We start from the raw sequence: 27,923 nt of genomic DNA, 5'->3' as shown, positions 1-27,923 counted from the left end.
GCTAGCTGCATACATGTCAACTGCTCGCCCTGTGATCCTGTGAGCGCCCGTGGGAACACCGATGTAGTACTTGGGCTACAGTGCGAGTGAGGGCGAGTGAGTTGGGTGCAGCAGCACCGTTGCGGGGTCGACCACAGTCCACACCTGCTACACGGACACCTGGCCAGCATCCATGTCGTTGACGTCGTTGTGAGCACTAAGACGATCCGTGACAGCCTGCCACGAACACCAAACCCGGTTGTGGGGCGGCTCTCCCCAACCGGCCACTCACGGTTACCATGGGAACCAAAAAACACACTATGGCAATGGCACCGGTATCAACGCCATCAATCATGGATTTATACTGCGTTTACAAGGGGACCCAAAAACACACTATGTAAAGGAGACCGGTTTGACTGCCTTACAATGTGTTCCCGTCGGACATGACAGCATCAACAAAGGTTGCTTCTCATGTTTCTCCGCTGATCTCACAATCCTTGCTCCCTCTCCATCACTCTAACAGCAAGCATGCTCATACAGTCTGTCGCCGTCTCTGCGCTCCTCACGCTCCCCTCCCACCCCGAACTCTTGTTCAACCTCGTCACGCTCCCGCTGCTCATCCAGCTCGCAGCCGCAACCACCACTGTCCGATTCCTCAAGCACTCGCTCCCGATCCTGGCTGCAGCGTCCACCCTCCGGTCTTTACCGACCATCCATGGCCTGCTCCCATCCACGACCCAGGCAATCCTGATCCAAGCACTCTTCTCCCTTGTCCTCGCCACCTTCATATCGCTCCCCGTGGTCACGTTCACCATCATAAGGCGGTCGTCGCGCCTGGCTTTGTTTGGGGGATGGCGGGAAGCCACGAGCTTTGGCCTCGTGTGGGCTGGGGCGTGGTGGGTGTGGGAGGGATTGTCGCCTTTGGGACGATACGTGAGTTGAGAGGTTTGTAACCAAGGCTCAGCTGACAACAGGGTATGCCGAGTCCACTCGTTGAATGCCCACCGGCTGCCTTGCTTGTGCGCGTTGCGGGGCCGACGGGTGTGGACATTGTTCTCGGGACGGTGTCGTATGCACTCGTCCAAGTCGGTCGTAGCGCCGCGGCATACTCTGGAGCGGTGCTCCCCACCGTAACGGCCCGCGCGCCTACACCACTCATCGTTCTGGAAGACGAAGTCGAGCAGGCGGAACCCCCAGTGACCAAGGCGGTGGTTACCCGCGGCATCAGCTCATCCATCACCCGAGCCTCCAAAGTCGCGGCCGTCTCGGTCCTCGCATTCTCCACACTCGCTTGGATTCCAGCGCCACTCTCCCTGTCCTCGCCCATGAGCGAGATCACCCCCCTCTCAATCGGGTGCGTCCTCGGCCCGACCCACGCACACGACGTCGACACCTTAGTCCGTGAGAGCAAGCGGCTGGGCGGACACGATCGGATCGTTGTATGGCCCGAGTCTGCGCTCCAGGTCGAGGGCAAAGCGCAACGTACCCAGGTACTCGAGACCGTCACCGCGCAGCTTGGGAGGCAGTACGGCACACTCGTGGCGGTGGGCATGGAGAGCAGGTCACAGGAGAGCAGGTTGAACGAGATGGTTCTGGTTGGTCGCGATGGTGTGATGGGAGAGTATTCCAAGCAGCGCTTGTTCCCTAGTGAGTGGGTTATGACTGCCACGCCGCTAACCCCACAGTTGTCGAGTCCTACGCACTTGACCGGCACCGTCAGTCTCCTCCCGTATGGTCATTACCACTCCCTCGGTGAGCAGATGCGAGGCGCACTTCATTTGGCATTGACCTCATCCGCCACTCAGACCCAGCACCATTCCCAACCGCGACTGGGCCGCGCGCAACATCACCGTCTCCCCGCTCATCTGCCTGGACACCTTCCACCCGTCGCTCCTGCACTCCCAGACCGCGTCAGCCACGCCATCGCTCCTCATTGTGCCCGCCGCATTCCCCTCGCTCGATATCGGCATCAACGCGCTCACCCAGATCCGCACGCTGGCCATCAGCCATGCCACGCCAGCGTTCGTCTGCTCCGTGCCTGCACGCAACCCTCAAGCAGCGTTCGCGGCTTACATTGACGAATGGGGCCGCGTTATGCACTTTCAAGCTGGCGGGACGGCCATGTCCACGGTAATCCCTGTGCGGTACTATGGTGAAGGAAGGGGAAGGTCGCGCACGACGTGGGAGTATCTCGGGTCGTCGGGCGTGGGTGGTATCGTGGCGGCCATACTGGTCTCGGGCCATGTTGTTCAGACCGGAACGAGATTGCTGAGGGGCCGCGAAGTACCCCCGGCGCTTGTTACCGTTGGAGAGAGAGTGAGGGGTCTCGTAGGCTGGCATGACACCGAGGTGGCGCGTACCCCCATCGACGCCGAGACTCTCATATAGGCCCACCCAGTCGTGTATGGACAGTATCGTATAGTATGACTGTGTATACCTATCCCCTGTAGTCTGCACATGTGAATCTGTTAGCGCTGTTGTTGAAGTCGTCAGGCTGGAGGATTGGTGAGACGTCGGAGGCCCAGGCGCAGAGCCACGATGAATAAATAATCATAAAAAAAGTCAATAATTAATGTCCGACAAATTCTTCACGGTCGCGTCTCCCCACTCACCGCAAAAGTCTGATTCTTTGAAGGTCACCACGCATAACGGCTCGCAAGAAACGTATGCGAGCCGGCATGTATGAGAGGTGGATCCGCTGGCACGCGCCGACCTCTTAATGTCTGCTTCACTTCATTCATCGCCACTCCTCTCGTCTCATATTCGCTCGTTGCTACACTACAGGCTCGGATGCGTGGAATGGGGGTCTAATGTATGTGTATGAATGCACATTTCTGTGTATATATGAGTATGAAAAAGGCCGGAACGAACACATGAAAGAAAGGCAGTGAGGGAGAGGTTATGTGTGTGGTGGAGGAGTCGGCCGGTTTCAGTCATTCCGTTCAGTCCTACGACGACGATGGCGGCGGCGGCGGTCCAGAAACGGAATGGTCACTTGCACGCGCTTGCGCACCGCCAAGTCGTAGATTGCAGTGACGATTAAACCGCCCAGGATGGGTCCTGCCCACGCGCCGTAGAACCAGTACCCGTTGCGGTCCGTCCACATGTGCGCCGGGTACCCGAACGCCGAGCACGCGACACGGGGGCCAAAGTCGCGCGCGGGGTTGAGTGCAAGGGGCGTCTTGACGCCAATGGCGCCGTTGACGCCCACGAGGGTGAGATACATGACGAGGCTCTTGACCCACATGCTCCAGTCGCCGGCGACCTCGTCGTCCGACACAACGGCGACGCCGAGCAGGAGCATGGCGCCGCCGATGATCTCGTAGAAGACCGTGGCTGGCGTTGTGTCAGCCATCCACTCGCTTTTCCGTCCAGTACCTCTACCCTACTGAGTCTACTCACAGACATTGGACAGATGACCACTGGGCACGGCGATGAAGAACTGCGCGGTAGAGTTGACCTCGCCAAACGTCCGCAGACCGGGCTCGCCCTCGACGCTGTCAAGGAGGTTGTAAAAGACGCCGTTGAGAGCCACAGCGGCGAGGAACGCGCCCAGAGTCTGGGACGCAATGTAGATTGGCACCATGCGCCATGCGAACCCACGGAAGAAGGCTTGCGAAATGGTAATGGCCGGATTGACGTGGCCACCAGCGTACGGGATGGAGATGAGGAGCGCGAGGAACAGACCGACACCCCAACCGAACGTATATGCGACGTAGTTGGATTCATTTGACCAGTTGACGAATGCGTTTCTGCGAGCGCTGTCAGTGCCTAGTTTTGAGAAAGAGGCTGGCCACGACGTACACGTTGGAGCCGAGGCCCATCAGCACCAACACAAATGTGCCCAGCATCTCGGCAAGTGGTGCCCTCAGGCGGTGGGGAAGCGAGTAGCCGGGATACTCGGGTGGCGCGTTTTCGTCCGTGGCACCATGCTCGACATCGGTCTCGGACCCCGAGTCGCGGTTGGCGTCAAAGTTGGGAGCACCGACTGGGAAGTGCTCATTCTCTGGACCAGTCAGTACTATAGACGAGGAGCCGCAGGAAGGGTAATGCCACCGGCTGGGTGGCGGGGTGGCGATACACGTCTAGGTTGCAGGGGGGATCCGCCGCCACACTCACGTTGTACCCGGAACCCCTCGCTCTTCTTGCCCGACTGAACCGTTTCCTCGCTATCAAAAACCATCGCGGTGGTGGTGGTGGTACTGAGGCAGACGTTTACGGGGGTCCCAATGTGTGTGAGGAAGCACTTATATGTATTGGAAGAGACGAATCTGGGGGAGCCTCACCTCGTTTGCCCCCCCTCTTGCCCCCCAAAGCACCCACTGTCCGCGAGACGCAACACTCCATCCAATATGAGACGAGACAGCGCGCGCCACTAGCGCCCGCACTCATTGGGGCGCAGACAAAACGTCATGTATGCTCGTCATCAGTCCCACATCCCACATCCTCAGCAGATTCACCACCTCATTCACCAGCCTCGTGTGTGGTACATATGATATTCAGAGCTGAGGGCACGGTGCGACACCAGGCGCACCAACGGGGAAAACGTCAGTTGGGAGTTTTCGGGCATTTATCTGCCGATGATCTGCGTTCTAGACCGTTTCACTTGTCGTCCTGTGTGGCGCTTTTCAGTGTCTTACACACAAATCGACACATTTGAGAGTGCTCTTTCGCTCGTCTGCTCACACACATGTGGGGTCAGCTGTCCTTGGCTACGTCAAAAGGACGGGTGTCTCGGCAAGCTCACGGCAGCGAATATACTAAAGGTGTGTGTACATTGATTCGTCTACTCCAATTCGGGTGTTCCGTAATCCCTCCGTCATCTCCCCTAATGCCACACAACGCACACTTCCTTCCTTGCTTCCCCTGTGTCTATTCCTCTCTGACGGCCTAATGTCCGTCGTGCTGCTGCTTCTACTACACCGTGTGACACTGGCCAAGCGCAACAGCACACTGCCTAGCCGGAGCCTCCACACTCTCGACCCACTCGAACCGCACGCCGAGCTCTGCAAGCTCAGCGACCACGGCCGCGACGTACAGCGGCTGGACGCCGAGGCCGCCCGTGATGGCCAGCCCACCCCGGGCAGCACTGTGGCCCCATTTCTGAGCGGCACGCGCAATTGAGGCAATGTCGGTGGCGAGGCCGCGGGCCACCTCGCGCACGACGCGGGCGGCGAGCGGGCACGTCCCCGACAGGGAGAGGACGGCGGGGGACAGGGCCGCTATGCGCAGCTTGCGCTCGTTTGAGGCCGAGACTGGGTCCATGTCGGGCGGCACGTCGTGCTGTGTCACCGGTCAGCACACACCAGCAGTTTGACGCCGCCATTCCATTCCCACTCTCTCACTCTCACTCGGCTCTATTCCACTCACACAACGTGCAGGTACATCTGCGGTGCTGTCCACGCCAAACCGCTTTCTCAACAGCGCCGCGAGCCCGCCGGGCACTTCGGTCCCTTCGTCATAGTCGTCGGCGGCCATGCGGATCGCGACGAGACCCAGGTGGTACGCGCTGCCCACGTCGCCGAACAGGTAGCCGTGGCCGCCACGTTTGCCGAACTGGCCGGCCTGGCCGTCAATGCCGAGCACGATCGACCCTGTTCCAGCCACAACGGCCGCGAGCCACGGCGTTCCTGTGCTGCTGCCACTGCCGTTGCCGTCGACGTTGACGTTGACGCCAGATGCTGACGCTGCTTCTGGTGCTGGCGCTCGGGATTCTTGCTTCTGGCTGCGGAGGCGTAGGAGGACCGATAAGAGCAGAGCGTCGTTCATGACTGTCACGCCATTGCGGCTGGGAGGCGGTCAGTCGATGAGCCAAGTGCCGAAAGTCAGTACATACAAGGCCGGCGCGAGTCGCGCAGTGAGCCGCTCGACGTCGAGATCCGAATCACAACCAGATGCCTGCAGGGTTGGCGTCAGCATGTCCGAGTCGCCCCCAAGTCAGCTCGTAACGTACCCCGATCCACGCAGCCTGGAACTCGAGCGGACATGCGTATGGCGCTGCCGAGCCAACGGACGCAGAGGCTGTATCCTTGGCAGCGCCAGTGGTGGCGAGGACGGCGGCGTTGACGGCACGCAGGATTCTGTGGCCCAGGTCAGATCCAGATCTCCCAAAGTAATGTCTCAGGCCCGGATGTAATCTCATCTACAGGTTTCTGGCTGGGGGGTACGCACTCTGTCACGGCCGTCTCGAGGCCCAGCTCGGCCATGTTGGCACCGCCAGCAACTCCCTCGCCAAACACTGTCCCGTCCGCGCCCGCAATGGCCGCGGCGGTCTTGGTCCCGCCAGCCTGCAAATGTCAGCGACGGTGTTCCCCTTCATGGCGGGGCGGCGGCGGCAGGCGGGGGGTGGTGTCACCCTGTCGGCCTCAGGAGACAGTGGGCCGTGTTTTTCTGAAAGGTCTAGAAAGCGACGTCCGGTGTGTGGACAGTCTCGGCCAACTCGCCGAGTGCGGTGGGGATCTCCGTTCTGTGTGTGTGTGTGTCGGGGGGGGGGGGGGGGCGGAGGGGTTGTGGCTCACGTCAACGACCAAGAAGAGGGGCTGTAGTCGTGTAGGCATTGGGGTTGGTGATGCTTGTTGGCGGTGGAAACAAGTTTAGAGCAGTGTCTCAGCGTACCAGCGTTATCCTGGTCTTCGCGTGTGACGCGTTGGTTTATAGTGCGGCCGGGGACTAGCTGAACGAGCTCTGCCGTCTGGGGCACAGCGTTCAAGGTGTGTCTTGATATACAGCTGCTGCTGCTGCTGTCGGCGGGTTGAATTCGGGGGATAAGGACGGAGCGATTGTCAACACAACGATAGGAAGCGATGGGGGCGTCGAGGTGCCGAAATCGCAGTTCGTGAAGAGACGGCAATGGGTCCTGGGTTGGTCGTAAACAGCGATGGTATAAGAGCAACTGACCGAAGTCCCCCCACGACCCCTTCGTGTGGACGTCTGCGTCGTCGATACGACACAAATGGTGCGGCGTCGCACCACCCCAGCCCCCCGGACACGAGTCAAAGCCGGTGCACGGCGCCGTTTCACCGGGTTTGCCTACTTCTAACTCCTTTGGTCTCTTGGCCGGGGACGTTGCATATTTCGCGCACAGCGCCTGAACCAGCTAAGCCGGGCGTCCCGCCGGTCCAACGGCCACCGTTCTTGGCCATGCACACGCGTGGGTCTGTACCACCGGCGCCTCCGTCTTGACATTTGCAGCGCAAGGTGTGTGAGAGTACCCGTCCACCTGCCCCTCTCCCTGCGGAGACACAAGACTCCGAGACCCCTTACTGAGTATCCGGAAGAGAGCTCGGTTAATGTGTGTTTGCCTGCCTGCGTGCTCCGCCGTCTGCCGCGTGGTGCCCGCCGCGCTGCAGTACAGCGCGATACGAGAAGAAGGTGGATCTCGTCGTCGTGTCGGCCGCCAGAGCGAGTCATTCGGACAAGGGGGCCAAAAGGGTAACACGAAAATATGCCGGAAGACCGATCCCTTTGCCGGATGGTCGCCGGTCTTACAACCGTTCTGACAAAGCCAACACCTTGCACTTCGAGAGGCACGAGCTGCGAGAGCGGCTGGCTCCACATCCCACACCAACTTGCAAGCGTGGGTTCTGCTTTGCAGGAACACAGGACCACACACGCACGCTTGGGAGCACGGAACAGTTGTGCACGGTTCTACAGAGTCGGAACGCCCGGCTGGGCCGCCCCGCGCAACCCCAGGCCAAGCAGCCTAGTGACCAAGTGACCAAGCCCACGACCGCAGTCACTCTGAACGTGCATACCGCTGCTCGCGCTTGTTCTCGCCTCTGCATATCAGCACGCGAGGACGTCAGCGCGCCAGCACGTCAGCCAGAGCACCGCAAGCCCAGCCCGGCCACTCCTCGGGATATATCTTGGGATCTTGCGTACAGGGAAGTAGACACGCACCCGATCGGGCTCGTTAACGGCGGCGGGGGGGGCGGGGGGCGGGGCGGGCACAGTCCGAAAAATACGTCGCTCTATGCCTCACTCAGGTGCGAAGAAACCTGGAATATGGAATGTTGGAATGCGACGCTGTTCTCCGCAGGCCGCTGGCCGCGGGATCGCGGGAGCGTTGAGGCTCGACCGCAGCGGCGGCGGCGGCCGGTGGCCGGTGGTGGTGATTCGCAACTCCGCCGACGCATCTCGTCCTGCGCGCTGCAGCTGTACAGTAGTATAGCGGTGTATACACCGGAGCAGGCAAGTGGCCAAGTGGGAGCCGTTCTGTGGCACATCGCATTGCGTCGTCGGCGGTGTCTGTGGCGCATTTTTCGGACCGGACTTGGTTTCGGTAGCGCAGCGTAACCTGTGACCTGTGGCGAGCACCCCACAGGTCGTCGGCGCCAGCTGTGGGCGTCGGTGTTGAACGGTGCAGAAGACGGACCAAAAATGTTGGTATTAGCCGTCCGTGACCGAACTTTTCCCCAACATTTTCCGTACCTGAAAAAAGAGGTGGTGAGAGGCCTAGAGGATAGTACGAGTGGTGCCGACGTGCCGAGCGTCGATCGCCAGGTGTGGCCGGCCGGTGTGGGGATTCGGAGTGGCCACCGTCTCCCTTCCCCTCTCTCCCTCTCTCCCTCTCCCTCGCTCTCTCTCCGCTTCATCCCTCGTCCGTCTCAGGACAAGAGCTGGTCAGGAATACCCAAGTTGCCGCATTCGCTGCCCGTGACCGCCACCGCCGTCATTCGGTGCGGCTGGATCAGAGTGCCAAGCTCTTACCGGTCCACCATTGACCGCCACAACGCCGTCCACACTTGCTTTGCTTGCCTTGCTTGCGCAGTCCGCAGCTGTACCACAAACAAGTGGGCGTCCGGGCAAGCAGCCCACAGTGAGCCGTGTGCGATTACCGAACCGCGCAGCTCAAGCTGGCCCGCCTCAAAAGACTCAAAGACCGGTCCAGTGACCAGTCGGTCACATCAGAGACCTTCAGGTTTCGTCGTCCGTCCTGTGCAGAGGCGCTCGGCGACCAGTTTAAAAGCAAGTTATCCGCCGTTGTCCAGTCAACGTATTCATCTCCTGAAGGCTACATTCCTCACGGGGACGATCCCCAACGGTCTGCTACATACTATGCTGCTAAATGCCCACCTGACGGGGGCTGCTGTACCGCCGTCCGTTTAGTGGACGGGTCCATGGATCACGCCGTTGGTTTGCCCGTATCCCTGGGACATCTGGCCCTGTTGATGGACGTGCTGTCCGTGAACCGGACCGTGACCGCCGTGACCCCCATGCGCCTGGTGGACCTGGCCTTGGATTTGTCCGTGCCGTTGGGGCAGTTGGGTGGGCCCCTGGTGGTGCGAATGTTGTCGTTGCCGATGCTGCGTTTGCTGCTGTGGTGGGCCCTGTGGAGGGTATTGTTGCTGCTGCTGCAGCTGGTCCGTCTGTCCGCCTTGCTGGAACTGCTGACCTCCATTCTGCGCCTCTTGGTCGCCAAAAAAGTTGAGCAGGAACGGCGGCCAGTCGGCTTCGGGAACGTTAAAGGAGGGCAATTCAGGGAGAATGCCGAGGTTTGGAGCCTGGTCCATGAACAAGTAGCCTGAGCGTGAGGGCGAGAAGCGGCCGCTGTTGTTGGCACGCTCGTTACTGGATGCCTGCAGTTGCCAAGTATCGACAATCTCAGACACGGTCTGGTTTGGGGACTCGCCAGGCAATGTCTTGGCAGCTTGGCGGACGGGAGTGCGCACTTGCTGCAGGGCAGTCTCGAGTCGAGTGGCCAAGGTGTGACGCAGACTGGGCGGAGTCTGCTGCGTGCACGTGAGGAGGTTGAGGTGGTGCTGGATGAGGTTCAGGTCTTCCTGTCCTGCAGCACCCGCCGCCCACGCCTGGAGGAGGATGAGAGACGCGTTGGTGATCATCTGCATTCGTCAGCGGGCATCCAGCAGCCCCCCACAATGGCCACACTCACCACAAGGTCCCAGCTGCTCCACACTTCAAAGCCACTGGCTTCAATCCTGAGGACGACGCGCGAAGACTCGAGGAGCTCTGCTTGGTCGCTGACGGACGATGACGCCACGCCCTGGAGCGGGAAGAAGATTGACAGAACAAACAGCTTGTGGAGGTGGTAGTTTAGCAGGATAATGGCACGGACGTAGAGGCTGGAGCCAGTCGCTGGAGCAATGTCAGTTTCATTTCACAACCACAGCACGTACTCTCTGTGGCGACGTGCGAGTACCACGCATCGATCTCGCCCGCCCATGCGCGAATGGCCGACATGTCGTCGCGGCCCGTAGAGATGGGAAGCAGTTGCTGACGCTCTGGGTCGCACACCGTGTCCCACACTGTAGGCAGCCCGCGGCCGACAAACTGGGGCATGCGCCGCTGCATGATGGCAAGGAGCTCGCCGATCGACCCGGCAGCGTCCTTCTGAGGAGTGGGATCCACGGGCGAGAAGGGAGGGTTCGGGGGGTTGCGCGGCAAGGCGGGGCAGATGAGGTGCAAGGACGAGTGTTCGAGCTCGATCGTCTGGATACCTGCGTCAGCAACAAGAACAAAAGGGGAGGGGTATCTGAAGAGCTCACCCGAAGACCTTCCCAGAGACCGTGCCACTCGACCTGGCGCTTTCCGCGTTCCTCGGTCATGCCATCCAGGAGCAGACGGAAAGCAGTGTTGACCCACATGCCGAGCGAGTCGACAAAGCCGACTCCGAGCAAGCCTGCAAGGATAATGCCGAGCAGGTCGTCAAAGCGGCCGCTGATAATGTTACCCTCGCCGTCATCCTTGGACAATCCGCGAATGGGGCAGTCGGGGACCGCAAGAGTACCGATGGCGCGGGTGAGAGCTCGGAAGTAGGTTGGCTGGTGTGCGGCCAGCTCGGCCAGTGGCGAGTGGGCTGCCGCGACGTAGAGGATCGACACGGCCAGAAGCGGCGAAGGGTTGCTGAACGACACTTGGCCCGGTGAACCGGATAGGAAGTGTAGGCCGGGCATGTTGGACCGGAAACTATAGGGGTTCAGCGCACGTTCACTCAACCGGGGCAACCCCAGCGATTACTCACGATTCCCAAAGTCGCGCAACGGCGCTTGGTGCCCATGCGTCCGACCGCGTCAGGCTCGCCGGCAGCTCGTCCTTGAGCCTCTCAAGAGCCTCAAACACACCGCGACAGTCGGATGGAATGCGCTCGCCGTCGCTCGTAGCCGGTGCATTGTCCGGTGCCTCGTCGTCGAGTCCCAAGTCGAGGTTGAGTGCCCCAGAGCGGGACGCCGCCGCCACCCCTCCGAGTCCAGGCGCCGCGGGGCTTGGCGCCCCAACAGTAACACCTCCTCCTCCTCCTCCTTGTTGAAGCTTTGCGATGAGGCTCTCGAAACGGGCGTTGGCGTGTTCGAGTTCCTTCAGGCGACTGGTGACGTCGCTACGCCAAAGTTCAGTGCACGTGTGGCTTGGGTATGGCCCCGGAGACCATGGGCGGGCAGCGTTGGCTCTGGGCACAAAGTCGCACGTCGCGCCTGTACGTCTGCAACGTCGACATCTGTTGGGTTGGTCGACAGTGAATGTGCGCAGTTGAGGACCAGGTTTTTTTATTTTTTGAGTCGAGAAAAGGCAATGTCGTCAGCACATGAACTCTTGGCAACGTAAGGGGGGTGTCAACGTACGGTGGATCGGTGGCGCCGATGCATTTCATCTTGAGCGAGCGGCAGCGCGCTGTGGAGAGTGTGAGCACTGGATTGCGTCTCGGGAAGGCGGGGGTGGGGACGAGGGGCCGCGTGGTGGGCTGGTGGATCTATGTGGATCTTTGGACTTACTGCACGCCTGCGAGGTGCGGCCAGTGTTGAGCTTGCGCTTCTTGCTGCCCTCTGCTCCTGGCGAGTTGCCGGGGCCGTCAAAGTGGTCTTCTGGGGACGATGGGTCGTCCTCTGTCCTCGGTGTCATTGTGGACATTGGTGCGGTGGGGTGTGTGTGGAGAGTGGTAGTACGTAGGTTGTGAGAGCCAGGTGTGTGTAATGGAAAAGAAAGGAGATGGATGTAGACGAGCGGCGCGCGCATATGAGTCGGGTATGTCGTCTGTGTGTGTCTGTGCTGGTGGCCAAGGACGAGTCGGCCGGGGGAGGGGACCGGATACAAAACAGGGGGGGCAGGAGGCTTTGCCGGCCGCCGGGGCGGGAGAGGGAAGGGGCATTAAGGAATTAAGGAATAGCCATTATTAATATTAAAAGCCCCCCCTGTGTGTGTGCCCGGGTTTTCTTCTCTCCATAGAACCCTTTCGTTGTTCCACCTTTTCAATTTGCCGGGTTAGATCGCTGGATCGCTTGGCACATCCGGCCACACCATGATGACAACCCACGACGACAGCCATTCCAAAAAAGCTTAAATTGTGTCAAAGCTGGGCGTGCGCGGCGGTTGAGCACCCACTTGGCCAGTTGGCAGCGTTCATACCGCACATTAGCTTCAGCTCACTCCCAACCATGGTGCTTGTTCTGTCACGTCCGTTCTTGTCTTTACACCGAGAGTCTCTCCCTGGTCATGTGTCGTCAAACGGGGTGCTCACCAACTACCATCTTCCTCACAAACCTCCCGAGATCCCGAGACAGAACCTGGCGCGGGCAAGGTGCCTCCGCCCAAACATGTGCCAATACGCCGGGTGCGCCAACACCGTAAACCCCACCCCCGCGCCATTACCCCCACCCTGGTCCCCGCGTTGACCTTTCCCTTTTACTGTGCGGTAGGCCGTTTGGGTAGCTGATAGCTGTTGCACACATACACTCACTCGGCCGTCTATCCATTTCAAGCACAAGGCCACAAACCGTCACGCTGAGCTCCATTATTTAGGAATAAGGGGTCTCTGCAATCCAGGCAAGGCACTGAGATAGGTCCTCTTCGGTCGAAACGCAAAACGAGAGTGAGCCTGTGTCGGACTACACCAACCATCCAGCGCGTGCCCGTCTGCCCCACACCACCCCGTTACCACACCTTCAGCATCGAGCCCCCCCTCCTATCGCGCGCCAAATATAGATAAAGAGCACACTGCTCCATCACGCTTGTCACTTCCCACTCAATGCTCTTGCTGTCCACCTAAACGGCGTCGCATATCCCTACCCTTCATCCAACAATGGTCGACTACTCAGACCCGATCCAGCTCGTCGAGCACGGCGCCCATGGCGTACCACCTGTCTCCGCCGACGACGCACGTCTCAACGAGCTGGGATATGTCTCCGAGTTCAAGAGAGAGATGTCTGCTGCTGGGTGAGTTTCCGTCTGGTCTATGCGATCTGTGCGGCGGGCGCGCAGGCGACCACTGGGCCTGGGCGCTGTTGACAAGCGACCCCTGGCCATGTCAAGCTACAGTGCGGGCGGCTGACACATGCAGTATCGTCACCATCAGCTTCACTGCCATTGGCATTCTCACTGGAATGTCATCAGCGTTCCAGAGTGGTCTGTTCGCAGGAGGGTGAGTTGAAGAGTGCTCTCTGCAACAACTGACGCCGAGTCCACTCGGTCTCTTCTGGGGATGGAACGTCTGCTCCTTCTTCATGTTCCTCATCGCGCTCTCCATGGCCGAAATCTGCAGTGCCTTCCCAACTGCAGGCGGTCTATATTACTGGACATGTCGCATGAGGCCAGACGCAAAGTGGCTCGGATTTTACACGGGCAACATCTATGTGCGTACCCAGTGTCACTCGCTCTCGTTTCCTCTGAACTGACCATCTCAAAAGGCGTGGGCCATGGTCTTCACGGGCACATCAGGTCTCCTCTCGTCGGCACTCTACCTCGCCTCGGCGCTCGAGGTGGCGGGCTACACCCTGACGCGGGTCGAAATTGCCGCCATGGCATGGTGAGTCACATCTTCCAGATTGCCCACATCCACCTTCCCCCGCTCCACCCCATACCTCTCCGTTCCAGGCCACGACAAGCGTTTGTGCCCCCAACCTACGGTTGCTGAGATACGCTGTGCGTGTACAATCGCCGGACCTTTTGCCGTTTCCTGCGTGTCCCATGCACGCAGGCCGGCACGCCTGTCCGTTATGCCGGACAGTCACGGCGTTCAACCCGTACTTCCTATCGGATGCCTGCAACCTAGTGAAACCTACCACGGTCTTGTCCGTCTTCAGCGTCGTCACTCCACCATCCGCGCAGCCGGTTTGCCAATGTTCAGCCGGTGGCTTTACCGGTGGCCTCGGCGCAGTCCTATCTCTGGCCGGCTATGCACAGCAAGGGCGCATGAGCGTGCTGACATATACCTACAGGGGCTTCTGTATCCTTGCCGGGTTGGTTAATTCAGGCGGCTCCAAGCTTGTCGGTCGGATCGCCGCCTTCGCTTCGTGGTGGACCCTCGGTGGCACCGTCGTCCTCGTGGTCACCCTGCTCGTCAAGGCGCCACACAAGAACGAAGCCCACTTTGTGTTCTTCGATTACGAAGACTACACCGGTTGGGGAAACCGCGGCTTTGTCGTTATCCTGGGGTTCCTCCAGGCAGTCTATGCGCTGGAGGGTGCCGAGACGAGGTGAGTCGTCCGAGGCTGCGCTGTACAGCGCCTTTTGCCAGCTGAGCGCTAACAACCTCAGTGCCCAGGTGGCAGAAGAGGCAAAGAATGCGGAGTGGCTCGCCCCGCTCGGAATCGCTAGCTCTATCGCGGGATCGTGGCTTGTTGGCCTCGTATGTGAGTTGTGGCTGAGGCTGCACTCGCACAACCAGCTGACGACCCCCAGACCTCATTGCGCTCCTCTTCTCCCTCCAGTCGATCACCAGCATCGTCAACACGTCATACTCACTGCCCATCGCCCAGCTATTTTACGATGCCGCAGGCAAACACCTGTCGATCCTGTGTATTGTCGTCATTCTCGTGGCTCAGGCCTCTGCCGCCATGACTGCGTGGACTGCTTCATCGCGTCTCTTCTTTGCCCTCGCTCGTGACCGTGCGTTCCCGTTCAAGGGCGTCTTCATGGCCAAGAACCGGTACGATGTGCCGTACGCTGGTATCTGGTTGAGCGTGTTTATTGGGTGCGTCATTTGCGCCTGCTATATCGGTTCGACTGTCGCTTTTGGCGCCATCTTGTCGTCCGCGGCCATCTCGGTGTTGCTTGCATAGTGAGTACCAGTCGTATGGGAGCGGGTGTGAGAGCCATAAGTGCCAACATACCCGCACACCCCTCACTCTCTTTGCAAATAGGACGCTGACACCGTTATCAGCGGCATGCCCATCCTCTGCCGCACCCTCTGGCCCAACTCCTTGGACGGCCAACACGGCCCCTTCCGCCTCGGCCGCTTCTCGTGGGCCATCAACGTCCTGTCCCTCATCTTCATCGTCGTCATGTCCGTCTTCTTCGTCCTCCCCACCAGCATGCCCGTCACCGCCCTCAACATGAACTATGCCGTCGTGGCGATTGGCGGCCTGATTCTCCTCGTGTCGCTCCAGTGGCTTGTCTGGGGCCGCAAAGTGTACCATGGGATCGTGCACACGTACGTGCCCGGCAGCGAGAGTGAGGGGAGTACCGGCAGCGGCAGCAAGCCGGGGACAGTGGCGGCTGATACCGACGAGAAGAACAGTTAGGCGAGAGGCGAGAGAGCGGGGCAAGGGCGTGTCGCGCTCGAGTGGGGATCGAGATCGTTGTTAGATCAGCTCAATCACACCACCGAGGTTGTAATCCTCTGTATATCTTTCCCATCTCCTTTTAGTATGTTCTTGCAACCACATGCAAGCGTTGTGGACTCGTTTGCGATTTGTGACAGCACCTCGCGACGGTGTGGTCCTGGCTTGCGTGCAAGGGTGGTGACGTCCACTCCGTTTTCTTGCATCAGGCATAATGTATGGTACGACCATTTCACAGCGTCCGGCCTCCTGGCTCGCACATGCCCAAGATCTGAAGCAGTGATACAGACGATCGGCAGACCGCGCATTGTATGCTTGACAAATTACGACCCTGGCGTTCTGCGATCTGCGTTCGATACCAACGAGAAACACAATACGTCACAGAATATTTCTCACCAGAATCACCATCGTGTGTTTCACCGTCAAAGGCGGAAACACGCTATCGCATTTGCTATGGGCGCAATGTTCAACACGGTGTGTTTCGGGCGACGACGCGAAAACGCACTACAGAATCCGATGTCGGTCGTCAAGTCTGGATACTCCGTTCAACGCGGGGCCGAAAAACGCACTATCACGTCGAATGTAGGTTCCACTTTCGCCATAGTGGGTTTTTGACGCCAGCAGACACCGATGGCCCAGGAGATACAGGGGTGTGGGTACTGGGTCATGCCCAGGCTGTGCTCAAGCATAAGGCCATGTTCATGACCAGTTCCGCGGCCCGAGCGCCGAGCGAACCTGGGCTCTCCAGGATACTCCGGATCTGCGGACCAACCTTGACTGCTGTAGACTGTAGACTAGTGCATTGCTTGATGAGCACGGCAGGAAGCGCGGAAGCGGCACAACGCGTCTCCCCTCTCTCCGATCGCTTGTGGGTCTGGAGCCGCTCACCCTTGTTCGGGTCGTCTTCCTATTCCAAGAATAAAAGCACGTCCGACGCGTCTCCAGTGGCCAGTGGCATGGGTACTGGATCAGGTACAGGAGTGATGCAGAGTGCGTTGGACCTGTAAGCGGGCACTTGTGTGGCCCAGGTTATGTGAAGGACTGACGGCCTGCAAGGAACGCCACCTTGTCGTGGTCTCTTGGCAGTAGGGAAGTTGAGTTGTGGTGGGTCTTGACCACCCAGACGAGCAATTCCAGCAACAGTGTGGCCTGGCCCCTCTGGCCTCTCGACACTGCAGACAGCTTTGTTTTTTAAAAAGCCTCATGCAGGACCCGAGCAGAGGCGGAGAATGACCGCCGGCGCGACGGCCAACGCCTCACGCGCCTCGCCGTTCGGAACGACACCCCCTGTCTCAAATTGTGGCATGGACACGGACGCGTTGCGTCCCGCAACACCCACCCCTGGGTACGCTGCCGTCACTGGACGCGTCCCTCCGCCACCTGTGGCCTGTGGCCTGTGGAGTCGCACCGAACACACCAACCACACACCTTGGCACCCTTTTCATGCCAGCAACGCGCGTAAAGACATACGCAATACGCAAGTGATGGACTCATACGTTTCTGTTTCTGTTACTCACTCCGCACATCTGGACTCTCTCGCCCACGCATCTGTGGCCCATCTGGACTCGCCCCCCCACCCCCCGCGTGTTCCACCAGGTCGCCGAGTTCACACCACACGGTGTGGCTGTTGCCTTCGTGACCCCCTTGCCTGATCGCCTGATCACCCGACAGTGTGTGTTGTCTTTCTCTCCACACGATTTGTTTCTTTATAAGGTCACATCAAGGGAGCAGGGCCAAGGCGTTTCTCTCCGTTCCGCCCAACTCTTGTACACTCCTTCGACTTGGCGTCCTCTCGGTTTCCTGTGGAAAACGATCACGACGTTGTGACTTGAACCCAGCGTTCACCCACATTCCTTTTACCAACCTTCCCACACTCTTTTCAACCACTCACACCCTGTTCACGCCATGGTGAAGACCCACCACGTCCTCGCGGCACTGGCTGCCGCGGCGACGCTCACGACCGCCATGATCGGTAACGACCAGGCCATCTTTGTCCTCGATGCTGGACCGTACCTCACTTTTTCGCGCATGGACCCGATCGTCAGTCCTGGGGGCGTGGCTGGCCACGTCCACATGATTGCCGGCGCGTCCAACTTCCGCAGTGAGTGCACGTCCTCGGACGCTGTAGACGATAAGGACTGAACCCTGTGTGTAGACGTCCTCAACACGCCCGAGGAGCAGCAGCGCGCCAAGTGCACAACTGTGTCCATCACGGCCGACAAGTCCAACTACTGGGTCCCGGCCATGTACTGGATGGAGAAGAACAACACCTATTCGATCATGAAGCCGTACAACCGCATCTACTACATGGGCAACACGGCCGCGGGCAAGATGCAGCCCTTCCCTCCGGGCTTGCGCATGTTGTCTGGTCTCTCTGGCGAGCGCAAGGAGGGCGCCAACCAGGTCCTCGGCGTCTACTCCAACATGGAGCGTGGCACCACCAACCGCCAGTTCATCATGAACGGCACGCAACACCCGAACGCGCCAGACTACATCATGTCCAACGTCAACTTCCCCTCGTGCGGATGGGCCAACCAGTCGCTCGACTCGCCGGACCACTTCTCGCACATGGCCTGGCCCATCTACGCCGGTGGCGGTCAGGTCACCATGGACCCCTACCAGGCCATTTGCCCCGACACCCACCCGATCAAATACCCGCACCTCTTCATCGAGTCCATCTTTTACCTCAGCGACACGCAAAAGGCCAACTGGAACAAGGAAGGTCCCAATGTTATCCTCTCAAACGGAGACACGACAGGTACTAACTGGCACGGTGACTTTGGTGAGGAGCATTTCCTGTCCTGATACATACATGTGCGTGAAGTCTGGTGTGCTGACAGACACAGTCAACGGTTGGCCGACGGACGTTTTGGCCGAGGCAATTGACAACTGCCGTGTCGGCGACCACATCCAGGACTGCCCTGCCATTTCCAAGTTTATCCAGTCGGACGTGGCGCGCGACAAGTGTCGCCTGGAGGGCATGATCCCCAACGAAGACGTGGGTCTGACCGGTGCCATTGCCGAGTTGCCCGGCTGCAACAAGCGCTGGGACTGGACCGGCTCGCGCCCCACATGCGACTCTACCCCCACGCCCGGCTACGTCGCCCCGCAGTACCAGTTCAACTCGTACTGGTTCTCGCTGCCCATGGTCCTGCCCAAGATCGCCCCGTCCACAAAGCCCTCGGACATCCCGGCCAACCTGGACGTCGACTATCTCGACTACCAGCCGCGCGTCGGGCCATGGGCGACGTACTACGACTGGTCGACCCCCGTCGACATTCCCGACGTCACCCACGCGTCCCAGGACACCGACTATGCATCGGGCGCCGGCATCGACCTCGCCGCCGTGCCCGGCCAGCAGGACTCGTCCGACTACCGCAACGAGAACCCTGCGACCACCGTGGACGCCGCGGCCGTGGCGGCCGTGGGACCCTACCCGACCCACTACACCGCGTCGTGGCTCTGCAAGAACGATCCGACGTGGTACGGCATGCCGTGTGTTGAGCCGACCGCAGGCGCTTCCGACAACGCTGCCCCCGCACCCACCGCCGTCGCGACCCCGACTGCAGTTGCCAGTGGCTCCGCGGACGGCTCCACGACCGACCGTGGCAGCAGCAGCATCGGTGCGCCGGCCGATTTCAATGGCTCGGCAGCCACCGACGGCTCGTCGGCGCCTGTTTCCGGCAACCTCGCCGCCCTCCCGACCCCCACGGCCGACCTCGTCGCCACGGCCCCGGCTGAAAACAACGCTGCCGTGACGGGTACGGCCTCGCCTGACGATGCCAGTTCCATCGAAGCTAGCGTTGGCGGAGGCGGAGGCACGGACGGTGTGACGGTTGCCACAGTCGCCACGCCCGTCGTCACCACTGCCGCCACGGGCGCCGTCGTCGGTACGGGCGCGGCGGCGGCAGCCTACCCCGCGGTGACGGGCAAGAAGAAGTGCAAGCGCTCGCGCCGCCGCCGCAGCCGTCCTGCCCACAGGCTCAGCCTCTAGATTTCGTTGACCGAGTCTAGATACGTTGTTCATCCATGTACATCTAATCGAGGGGATTTTTTTCTTCATGTTTTTAATCTCCCTTTTTTTGCTTTTTTTTATGGCATGTTCATCACTGTACGAGGGCGTGCGGGTGTCGTCACGTTGAAGAAAGAGGACATGGGCGGGAGGGTTGATGTTTATTTCACGGTATTAGGGTGTGAAATACGACTCCCTCCTTGAGAATACAGGCGCCTGAATGTGGCAGCACAAGCAAAATGCGTGAGATTGTGTCAGTCAAGTCAACCTAGGTGTCGTCTCATTCGCACCTCTCGCATCTGTTACACTGTTGCCACGCGCTCACAGTACTCATGCCCACCCGCGAACGCTCATGGCCCAGTAGTTTCATGTCCGTTCCCACATCCACATGCACTCGCCCTCCCTTCCTGGTGGCACACACACGCTGGCTGAATGTCTCTCCAGCCTCAGGCCAAACGACCACTCGCCTTGTTGTCAACAGAGTGTCCACAGTCAACAGAGTGTCAGCACAGTGTCAACAGAGCGTCAGCAGACTTGACCAGTGTCGCCTTCAACCACGCATGTTCCTACCCCCCTCCCCCTCTCCGTCTCTACCCCGAGAGCCGGCATGGCACGGCGCACGCCGCGGGGCATGCGGTAAAAACGTGGGACAGCCACCTCTGAGCTCTGCGCGTGGAGCACGCGCCTGCGGACAGGTGTGCAGGGGCACATTTCCTCACATGTTACAGACGATATACCTTTCGTTTCGCACCGTTTCAGACATGTTCCTGTAGCTCATCCTCAAGGTGACAAGACGTCAAGGTCGCACAACACATCATATCGGCCATTTTAGGCGCAGCCTGGCACGACAGTGCCTCATGTCTGGGTAAGGTCACGTGATTTCCTAAAAACGGCTCTCACCCAATGCCCGCCACGACGCGGTCCGTAGATCCGTGTGTTACACCGCGGATACGAAAACTCGTATCTGAACACGGGTGCCACCACAACGCCTTGCAGCCTGTGGTCATGTCGTCTGCTACCGATGTCAAGACGTCAGTCTGTCCGCCACAGATCCACAAACGAGGAGGCGCAACTGCCAAGCAAAGGCCTATCTAGAGTGAACAAAACGGGGGCGGGGCGGGCCAGCAAGTGCCGACTGCGCATTTGCGGGGCTGTGCTGTGCGCACTGTGCGTCCTCCGCTCCTGCGACTGCGCATTGGGTGGGGGCCAAAATGCACCGACACGGCACTGACACGGCAAAAGACCCGCCAGAGTGCCAGAGTACGTCAAAGACGGTAAACGGCGGCAGCTTGGCAATGGCGGTACTTGCACGTAATATGTGGGCACTAGAGATGCGGCTAGGAGCTAGGTGGGCATGTGGGCATGTGGGGTGCTGCGCAGGACATTGTGCAGGAAACCGAGGAGATTACAGCAAGCTGCAAGCTAGCCAGCGTCGCGTGGAAACACATTGATCCTGCGACTCCTGATTTCTCCCCCAAATATAGATTAGTGGCCCAGCTAATCGCCCAGCACACGCTCCACAACCATTGAGGGCAGGGGACACACGATGATGCTATGCATGCTAGAGACCCATGAGATCCAATCTACGACACGTGCTGTGCAGGGGCCCTCATACCCCCCAGATGCTATGGCGCTATGCAGCGCCATCGCATGGAACCCATGTCCCTAACATCGTGATCCATATGATCCGTGAAGCGCGTGAAGTATTTTTTTTTTCTATTATAATTTTTTCTAGCACGCACAGAACAGTGATTTTTCCGAGAACGAACAACCAAGAAGGACATGCTTGTTTTGGACGAGGCAAAACAGGTCAACTTGCTGCAGCAACCCTCGAACGTCGACGCCACGCATGGCCGCGGCCTGCCCATGAGCGGAAGAGGGTGTGCGGGGGGGAGGGAGGGAGGTTTGTGGGGGCGGCAGCAGACGGACCAATGCTGCGATGGCGAATGGACGTATGGACGGCCTGGGACACCTGGAGACACCTGCAACAGGGGTGGGGGGGGCAATGGTGGATGACCCTGTAGACGAGAGCAGGACAGTGCGCCGCACCCATGCGTCACACTGTGACACGCCATGGAAGCGCCAGCTCTTTTGGTCGTTCACGAGAATCAACTGCCATGGGGGGGTCTATGCATGTGCTACAGCAGACACAGATGGGGGGTCGTACAGACCCGAGCATCATGGACAGCTGCTGGGGATGCGACGACCAGCGTACGTATATACGGAGGAGCGAACGAAGGTGCGACGCGACCTGTGCCGCAAAGATACACGCCCGTTTGGCCGCGCTAGGCACACACCTCTTTTTTTTTTTTGTCCTGCCGCGCTGACGGCCAGCGTACAGTACCAGCGTGCGGCACCATGACGGCGCCGCCAGGCAGCCCCGCGCGCCAGCCAGCCGCCGCCGCCGCAACGCCGCCGCCGCCCTCGCCGCCCACTGGCCACTGGGCATGCACCAACGAGCTCGTCCCCATCTCCTACACCCTCACCTTGCACGCGCACGTCTCTTGCTTCTGTATCAACACATACACCACCACCACCACCGCAAGGCCGACAACAGTTGGGGTCGGAACATTGGCAGATCCAACCTCTCGACAACAAACGTTTTGTCCATTTCGAGGCAAAACCCACCGTACCCACCGTCGCTTGGCTCCGGGACCTGACACTACCCCACCACCCCTTGGCTCCATCCCTTTGCCCGTCCGTCACGGTCTCGCCGCCTCCTCCGCCCACCCATTTCCCCTCTCCCCCCTCCTCTCCCCTCTCTGTGACCCCTCTCGCTGCCAGGCAGAACACCCATTTAGCACACACTTGCCACTGGCCCTCTTTGCTGTTGCGCAACACCCATCCCATCTCTCGGGCAGCTCAATTGAGCAGCGGGGATAGCACCCGACACACACTCAACAAATCTTGCCTCTTTCAATACTGTCTACCACTTGCTCATTCACTCTTCCCCTTCACCCCACCTCGACACCCGACTGCTACCAGCCAGCTGTGAGCACGCCACCAGCCAGAGCTCAGTGCGCGCACCTGGCGGAGCTGTACAGCACGCCGCATCAAGCGCCATCGCCAGCCCGCTCTCGTTGAACCCGACAAACGCACCGATCCGACACACCACCACCATTTGGCCGTGTGCGCACCAACCTCCCCCTCGAGCTTTCGAGGTCCACTGTTGGGTCTGTGCGATACGCATTCACGTCCACACGCCAGCGACCTAGGCCCGCATCGTGCACTCTGCCCACCGTGACCTGTCACCGAGCCAGCGCGCACCGCCCCGTCTAGCAACGACGACAAACGTGACAACGGTGGTCCTTGTGTTGACATCCCGCCGCCGCCGCCTTGCCTCGCGGCAACTCTTCATCACACCTACCCTCCAACAGCTCTCACGCGCCATTCCCGACTCACCACACGCAAGACCGACCACCGGTTCGCGATAGCCATCGCCCGTGGTCTCTCCCATGCATCCCCCAAATGAGCCTCCTGGGCCATCGACACCGCCCCGCACACCGACCTCGAGCTCGGCACGCCGCCCGGCCTCGACAGAGCGCCGCCGTACCGTCAGCGTCAGCGGAGATGCTGCCTCGCCGCGCTTGCCTCTCGACCTCGCCAATGGCGGTGGTGGTCAACATCGCAGTGTCAGCGGCGGTAGCGTGATAAGCAACGCACCCTCGTTCTCTGTTCGCCCCTCGGGTCGCAAATGGCTGCCGACGCTCGACCCCGTGGACACGAACATGGTCTTCAATGCGTCATCCCAGTCCCCAACGTCGACGTCCTCTCCGCGCCACGCCGAACACCATGGAATGCCAGAAGCTGCATCATTCACAACGGCTCGCTCGCCCATCACGGGGCCTGACGAAGGCGCAACGGTTCACCGCAGACGAATGAGTACCAGCAACCCATCAGGCAATAACCCAGTGTCTCGGCGCCGATTCAGTGTTCAAGAGTCACAACGCCCAGACCCATACCCGCGCTTGCCTGCTGCTCCATTACCCGCCGTATCCGCCTCCCATGTCAATGACGAGGCAGGCCCCTCTGGTACATCCGGAGCAGGGGCCGCTTCGAGCTCGCGGCCAGCGTTTGGCTGGTTTTCGAACAATCCCAACGACAAACGCTCCAAGAGCGACGACGAGCGTGAGATGGACGACAAGGAGTGGGACAGCTCGCCTTACCAGGAGCCGCAACCGGCACGGACAGAGCGCAGGACCAAGGGGAAACGCACACATCGGAGTGCTTGGCATGATACACCATCCATCAGCATGACACCACCCGCCTCCGAGGGCAGCGGCGGCTTCATGGCTATTTCAATGACGAGCACGGTGCCATCGACGACATCGACACTCGCCCCGTTGCCGCAGGACCCCTACAACCTCTTGCCTCTGAGCGCATCGTCCACCCCACCCGTCTCGCGCCGGACGACACCCTTACCCTCCCCACAGGCGTCCATGGGCGACCTCGCGGGCGACTATGTCTCTGTCGCAAGCGTGCCCGCTGGGAACACCAGTGGAGGCGGCACGTCGTCCCCGCGCACCTCCATGTCCACCTCGTCGTCCCACTTTGGCTGGGGCGCTCCGCGGTCCTTCTCCGAGTCGTCGACCGGTGAAGACGACGACGGCTCGCCGACAAACTCGTCGTCCTGGTGGTGGCGTTCCCACCCTCGCCCTCCTCCCATAGTCCTCCCTCGACCGACCCCGATCCGATCAGCTGGTTCGCGCGTGCTGAGCGTTCGCCGCTGGGCATGGCTTCTTGGGCCTATGCGCGGCGTGATCGAGGCAAGGTCCTCCACCCCAGAGCCACCACGTTATTTCTCCCGCCGGAGACGCGGGGTGGCTGCTGAAAAGCTCATCTCGACTCGCAGGCGCCGCCATCCCGAGACCATCTGTGGCTCTGAGCGTTTGGGAACTGCCAGCGCGTACGTCAAGACCAAGCCTTGGACAGTGGTAAGTGGCATAGTGGAGACGTGCTCTGAACGGTACGCTGACTGGGTTTCTGAAGACGTTTAGTGTTGCGTGCTTTGCCATGCTTGTGTTGTTGACGACGTTGACCATCAAGCACATTCTCAACCCGGACAAGGAGGCGCTCCCCTGGCGACAGTACTGTACTGCCGAGCAGCCGACTCTGTACTCGCTCCAACCGTCGGTTTCAGACGGCCTCACCTCATCTCTGCCCTACGACATGACACTCTCGCCCATCACCCCCGATCATCGCCTGTGGCCCTACCCCGGCCAACCCACGACGCCTTACTCTAGTGACATGGCGGCGACCTACCTGGATGAGCAGGAGCCCGTGTCCATCCTCGTCGGCGTGTTCACGGTCGACCAAGGTGTGGACCGGCGCAACCTGATCCGTCAGAGCTATGCCTCTCACTGGCGGTCCCGGAAGCCCGGTACCGAGGGCGTGCGAGTCCGTTTCGTCATGGGCCGCCCGCGACCCAAGTATGCCCGAGCTGTTGCCCTCGAGGTGGAAGCGTTCAACGACATTATCCTCCTGGACATTCCCGAGAACATGAACTCTGGCAAGACACACGCCTTCTTTTCATGGGCAGCTGCCAACGCCACTGTCCCCGATTGGGAGTACCCGTCGCACCCGCGCAGCCGCGAGAGCGAGGCCGAGTTCAAGGAGATGGCCCTGCAGAGCGGGTCCGAGCCCTCGCCGACATACCGCGGCGAGCGCAAGCCCGACTATGTGGTCAAGGCCGACGACGACTCGTTCATCATGCTCGGCGAGCTCGAGCGCAAGCTCCGCGCTGCACCAAGGACAAAGGCGTACTGGGGATACCTGGTGCGCAACCTGTTCATGGCTGGCGAGTGCTACGCCCTGTCCCGCGACCTCGTCGACTACGTCGCCCACTCGGCCTACCTCCTCGGCATGACCAAGGGCAAGGAGGACAAGCTCGTGTCCAAGTGGATGCGCCACCACCCGGAACGCGAGGACATTACGTGGGTCACGGAGCGGTGCTGGATCTACGACCACCCACGCGCCGGCACCGTCTACGCGCACGGTTTCCTGTTCCCAAACGAGGTCACAAAGGTCCGCGCCGAGCAGCATGTCGGTCTGCCGCCCGCCATCGCTCGCCAGCGCGGCGGCGAAGACAAGGCAGACGCATACTCCACCGTGTCCAAGTTTAGCAGCCGGTACAGCGCGCCCGCCCGCGGGCTGTCGACGTTTGAGCAGGTCGAGGCCCTCGTGGAGGGCAGCGGCCTCAGCCAGCTGCGCGACGACCGGTCCCGCCGTTCGCGCCAGAGCCTGCGTGAGCGCATCAACCAGCTCGTGGCTACCCGCCCCACCCGCTCGGAGCGGTTCAACGACGACCTGCACGAGCGCGGAGGCACAGTCGTCGTGCACTATATCAAGCGCGACGACTGGTACGTCGAGACCATGGCTGCACTCCTCGGCGCCGCGGGCGACCGCGAGCAGAGGGTGGAGATGCACTGAGCGGCACCGTACCGTGCGCCCTGCTGGCACAGGGACCCGCCAGGATGCGGGGCTGGAGACGCGAGACGCAACGGTGGAAGCGGACGAGCGAACGGGATGGGATGGGATGACGATAAAGGAAGGACAAGAGTGAAGTCGCCGGACCTCATACCCCTTCCGCCTGTAGACGGGCGTTGGGGTGGTACGCAGGGTTGAGAGAGAGAGAAAGAGAGACGACGACGACGAAGACGACGACGAAGACGACGACGAGAAGCAGGCGCGCATTGTACGGCATGGGTCGTTAGCTTTTTTACTACTACTACTTTTCTTTATTTTACATCACTATTGCCCTTTTGACGTGTTGCAGCCCACGCACGTTGTACACCGAGGCTGACTTGTGTCCCAGGGCGAGGCAGGACGTTCTGTGTGGGCCAAGGGAGGTACTCACTCGCCATACAGTGGCTGCAGGAAACAAACGAGGCCGGCGAGACGTTCTGTGTGGGAAGGAGGTACTCACTGGCCAAACGGTGACTAGAGGAAACAAACAAACAATGTTGAGGCAGTGGCGGCGACGATCTTGCGGTTGACTGTTGTTTGGCGGGTACCGATTTCCAGCGCCCGTCAAGGTTGTGGATGTTCTCCACGAGCTACCCTCCTACATACCGTGCAAAGCCAGGGGCACAGACGCACAGACGCCAGGTAGCGTGCCGCTGCGCGAAACCGGAAAAGCACGCCATGGTGCAAAGCATTCTGACTTGTTCCGTCTTTCCTTTCGGATATCATTCAGATCCGAAAACAATGAATCCACACAGCCTACTGTACTTACCCTACTTAGCTACTTGCCTTGCTGCAAATCTAAAAGCAGGTCGTTTAAGAGACCTGGATGGACGCGACAAGGATGTACGCACGCGCCCTTCACGATAGATGATCGCGTCGATGATTGGCACGGAACTGGGGGGACGGAACTGGGGCAAACCCAGGCAACGGCCCACTTTGCCGTGGGCTCCAACTGGCCCAACTGGCCGCAGTGCGAGTGGTGCAAGGAGGATGCATGAGGCATGCCGGGGTAGAAACCTTGCTGATGCACATACTGAGCGTGTGCCATCGTCCAATCGTCCATTGTCATACGGTACGTGAGGCTGCCCCGTTATCTGTCGAGTCGGGTGTGGGTTGGTGATCGTGTGCCCAAAAAAAAATGGAAGTGAAGTGAACGAGCAGTGAAATGGAGCCGACCAACCCGAGGAACGCGACATGCTTGCTCTAGAGATCCACAGACATGCGTACATGAGACGGACATTGATGAATGTGTGGGAATGCGGCAGTGGCAGGTGAGATTGATTCTAGACTTTTGACTTTGTCGAGCGAGCGAGCGAGCGAGTGGCGAGTGGCAGTCGACCCGGTTGGTGGCACATGCGCAACCGATGGCAACTGAAACGGAACTACATATGTGTGTGTGGGGTCCTTTTTTTACACTTCTTCAGGATCAGGAAGCGTATAAAAGAAATAGGATCGCGGCAGTGGCCAGTCGCTACTCAGTCGATGTCGTGGCGATATGGACGTGTCCGACCTTTTTACCTTACCTTGAATTGATCGTCGGGCCCACCAGAGTGGGGGAGGAGGCGCACATACGCGTCCCACGGCTCGCAATTCATGAGTGGACGCGAAACGTTCTCTTGGGACGTGTTTTCCGGCGGTCCGGCGGCGTGGCTCGTCAATTGCGCCTGGGGCCTTGGACGACAGACTACTGGAGACGCCAGAATGTGCGCCGCGCGCCGCGGCACGTAACGCGTAAAAGTCGCGCGCCGCCGCGTCGTCTTGCGCGTGTCGTCGTATTGTTCATGTGGCTGTTCTGCATGCCACCCTTCTGTGGGAACCAAACTTGTCAGTCGGCGGTATGCTCGGAGAGCCAATTTCGGACCGAGAGATGAATGAATGAATGAATGGTCCGTCTTGCGAGTGCTGTGGCAAGTAAACGAGATCAGATAGACGCAGCTCGTGAGATCTACATTGGTTCA

At 60.0% G+C, this 27,923-nt stretch overlaps 7 protein-coding genes across 7 annotated transcripts; 4 read left to right on the top strand and 3 right to left on the bottom strand.

Annotated features, from left to right (window-relative positions):
• Window positions 1-507: 507 nt before the first annotated feature.
• On the top strand, window positions 508-2,367 carry EHS24_001167 (uncharacterized protein; the record flags this gene model as incomplete). Its single annotated transcript, XM_028616969.1, has 4 exons — window positions 508-912; window positions 954-1,626; window positions 1,665-1,731; window positions 1,785-2,367. 4 exons carry the CDS (start codon window positions 508-510, stop codon window positions 2,365-2,367), a joined length of 1,728 nt encoding a protein of 575 aa, XP_028474276.1.
• Window positions 2,368-2,908: 541 nt separating this feature from the next.
• Window positions 2,909-4,162, bottom strand: EHS24_001166 (uncharacterized protein; the record flags this gene model as incomplete). The annotated part of the gene is made up of 4 exons (XM_028616968.1): window positions 2,909-3,315; window positions 3,382-3,731; window positions 3,784-3,985; window positions 4,099-4,162. The coding sequence occupies 4 exons, from the start codon at window positions 4,160-4,162 to the stop codon at window positions 2,909-2,911; spliced, it is 1,023 nt and encodes a 340-aa protein (XP_028474275.1).
• A 734-nt stretch (window positions 4,163-4,896) lies between these two features.
• EHS24_001165 (uncharacterized protein) lies at window positions 4,897-6,536 on the bottom strand (the record flags this gene model as incomplete). Its single annotated transcript, XM_028616967.1, has 6 exons — window positions 4,897-5,262; window positions 5,350-5,767; window positions 5,816-5,877; window positions 5,933-6,059; window positions 6,151-6,266; window positions 6,498-6,536. The coding sequence occupies 6 exons, from the start codon at window positions 6,534-6,536 to the stop codon at window positions 4,897-4,899; spliced, it is 1,128 nt and encodes a 375-aa protein (XP_028474274.1).
• Window positions 6,537-9,083: 2,547 nt separating this feature from the next.
• EHS24_001164 (uncharacterized protein) lies at window positions 9,084-11,832 on the bottom strand (the record flags this gene model as incomplete). Its single annotated transcript, XM_028616966.1, has 7 exons — window positions 9,084-9,821; window positions 9,872-10,074; window positions 10,116-10,428; window positions 10,485-10,905; window positions 10,961-11,314; window positions 11,556-11,604; window positions 11,706-11,832. 7 exons carry the CDS (start codon window positions 11,830-11,832, stop codon window positions 9,084-9,086), a joined length of 2,205 nt encoding a protein of 734 aa, XP_028474273.1.
• A 1,177-nt stretch (window positions 11,833-13,009) lies between these two features.
• On the top strand, window positions 13,010-15,449 carry EHS24_001163 (uncharacterized protein; the record flags this gene model as incomplete). Its single annotated transcript, XM_028616965.1, has 8 exons — window positions 13,010-13,143; window positions 13,268-13,348; window positions 13,388-13,559; window positions 13,614-13,732; window positions 14,145-14,402; window positions 14,464-14,558; window positions 14,608-14,986; window positions 15,089-15,449. 8 exons carry the CDS (start codon window positions 13,010-13,012, stop codon window positions 15,447-15,449), a joined length of 1,599 nt encoding a protein of 532 aa, XP_028474272.1.
• A 1,944-nt stretch (window positions 15,450-17,393) lies between these two features.
• Window positions 17,394-19,482, top strand: EHS24_001162 (uncharacterized protein; the record flags this gene model as incomplete). Its single annotated transcript, XM_028616964.1, has 3 exons — window positions 17,394-17,589; window positions 17,644-18,270; window positions 18,335-19,482. The coding sequence occupies 3 exons, from the start codon at window positions 17,394-17,396 to the stop codon at window positions 19,480-19,482; spliced, it is 1,971 nt and encodes a 656-aa protein (XP_028474271.1).
• A 3,473-nt stretch (window positions 19,483-22,955) lies between these two features.
• Window positions 22,956-25,929, top strand: EHS24_001161 (uncharacterized protein; the record flags this gene model as incomplete). The annotated part of the gene is made up of 2 exons (XM_028616963.1): window positions 22,956-24,434; window positions 24,490-25,929. 2 exons carry the CDS (start codon window positions 22,956-22,958, stop codon window positions 25,927-25,929), a joined length of 2,919 nt encoding a protein of 972 aa, XP_028474270.1.
• Between the last annotated feature and the right edge of the window lie 1,994 nt (window positions 25,930-27,923).

The sequence above is a fragment of the Apiotrichum porosum genome (assembly GCF_003942205.1).
Source record: "Apiotrichum porosum strain DSM 27194 chromosome Unknown scaffold_10, whole genome shotgun sequence".
Taxonomy (NCBI): Eukaryota; Fungi; Basidiomycota; class Tremellomycetes; order Trichosporonales; family Trichosporonaceae; genus Apiotrichum; species Apiotrichum porosum.
The sequence above is the reverse complement of the archived record's forward strand: the minus strand, read 5'-3'. Positions and strand labels throughout refer to the sequence as shown.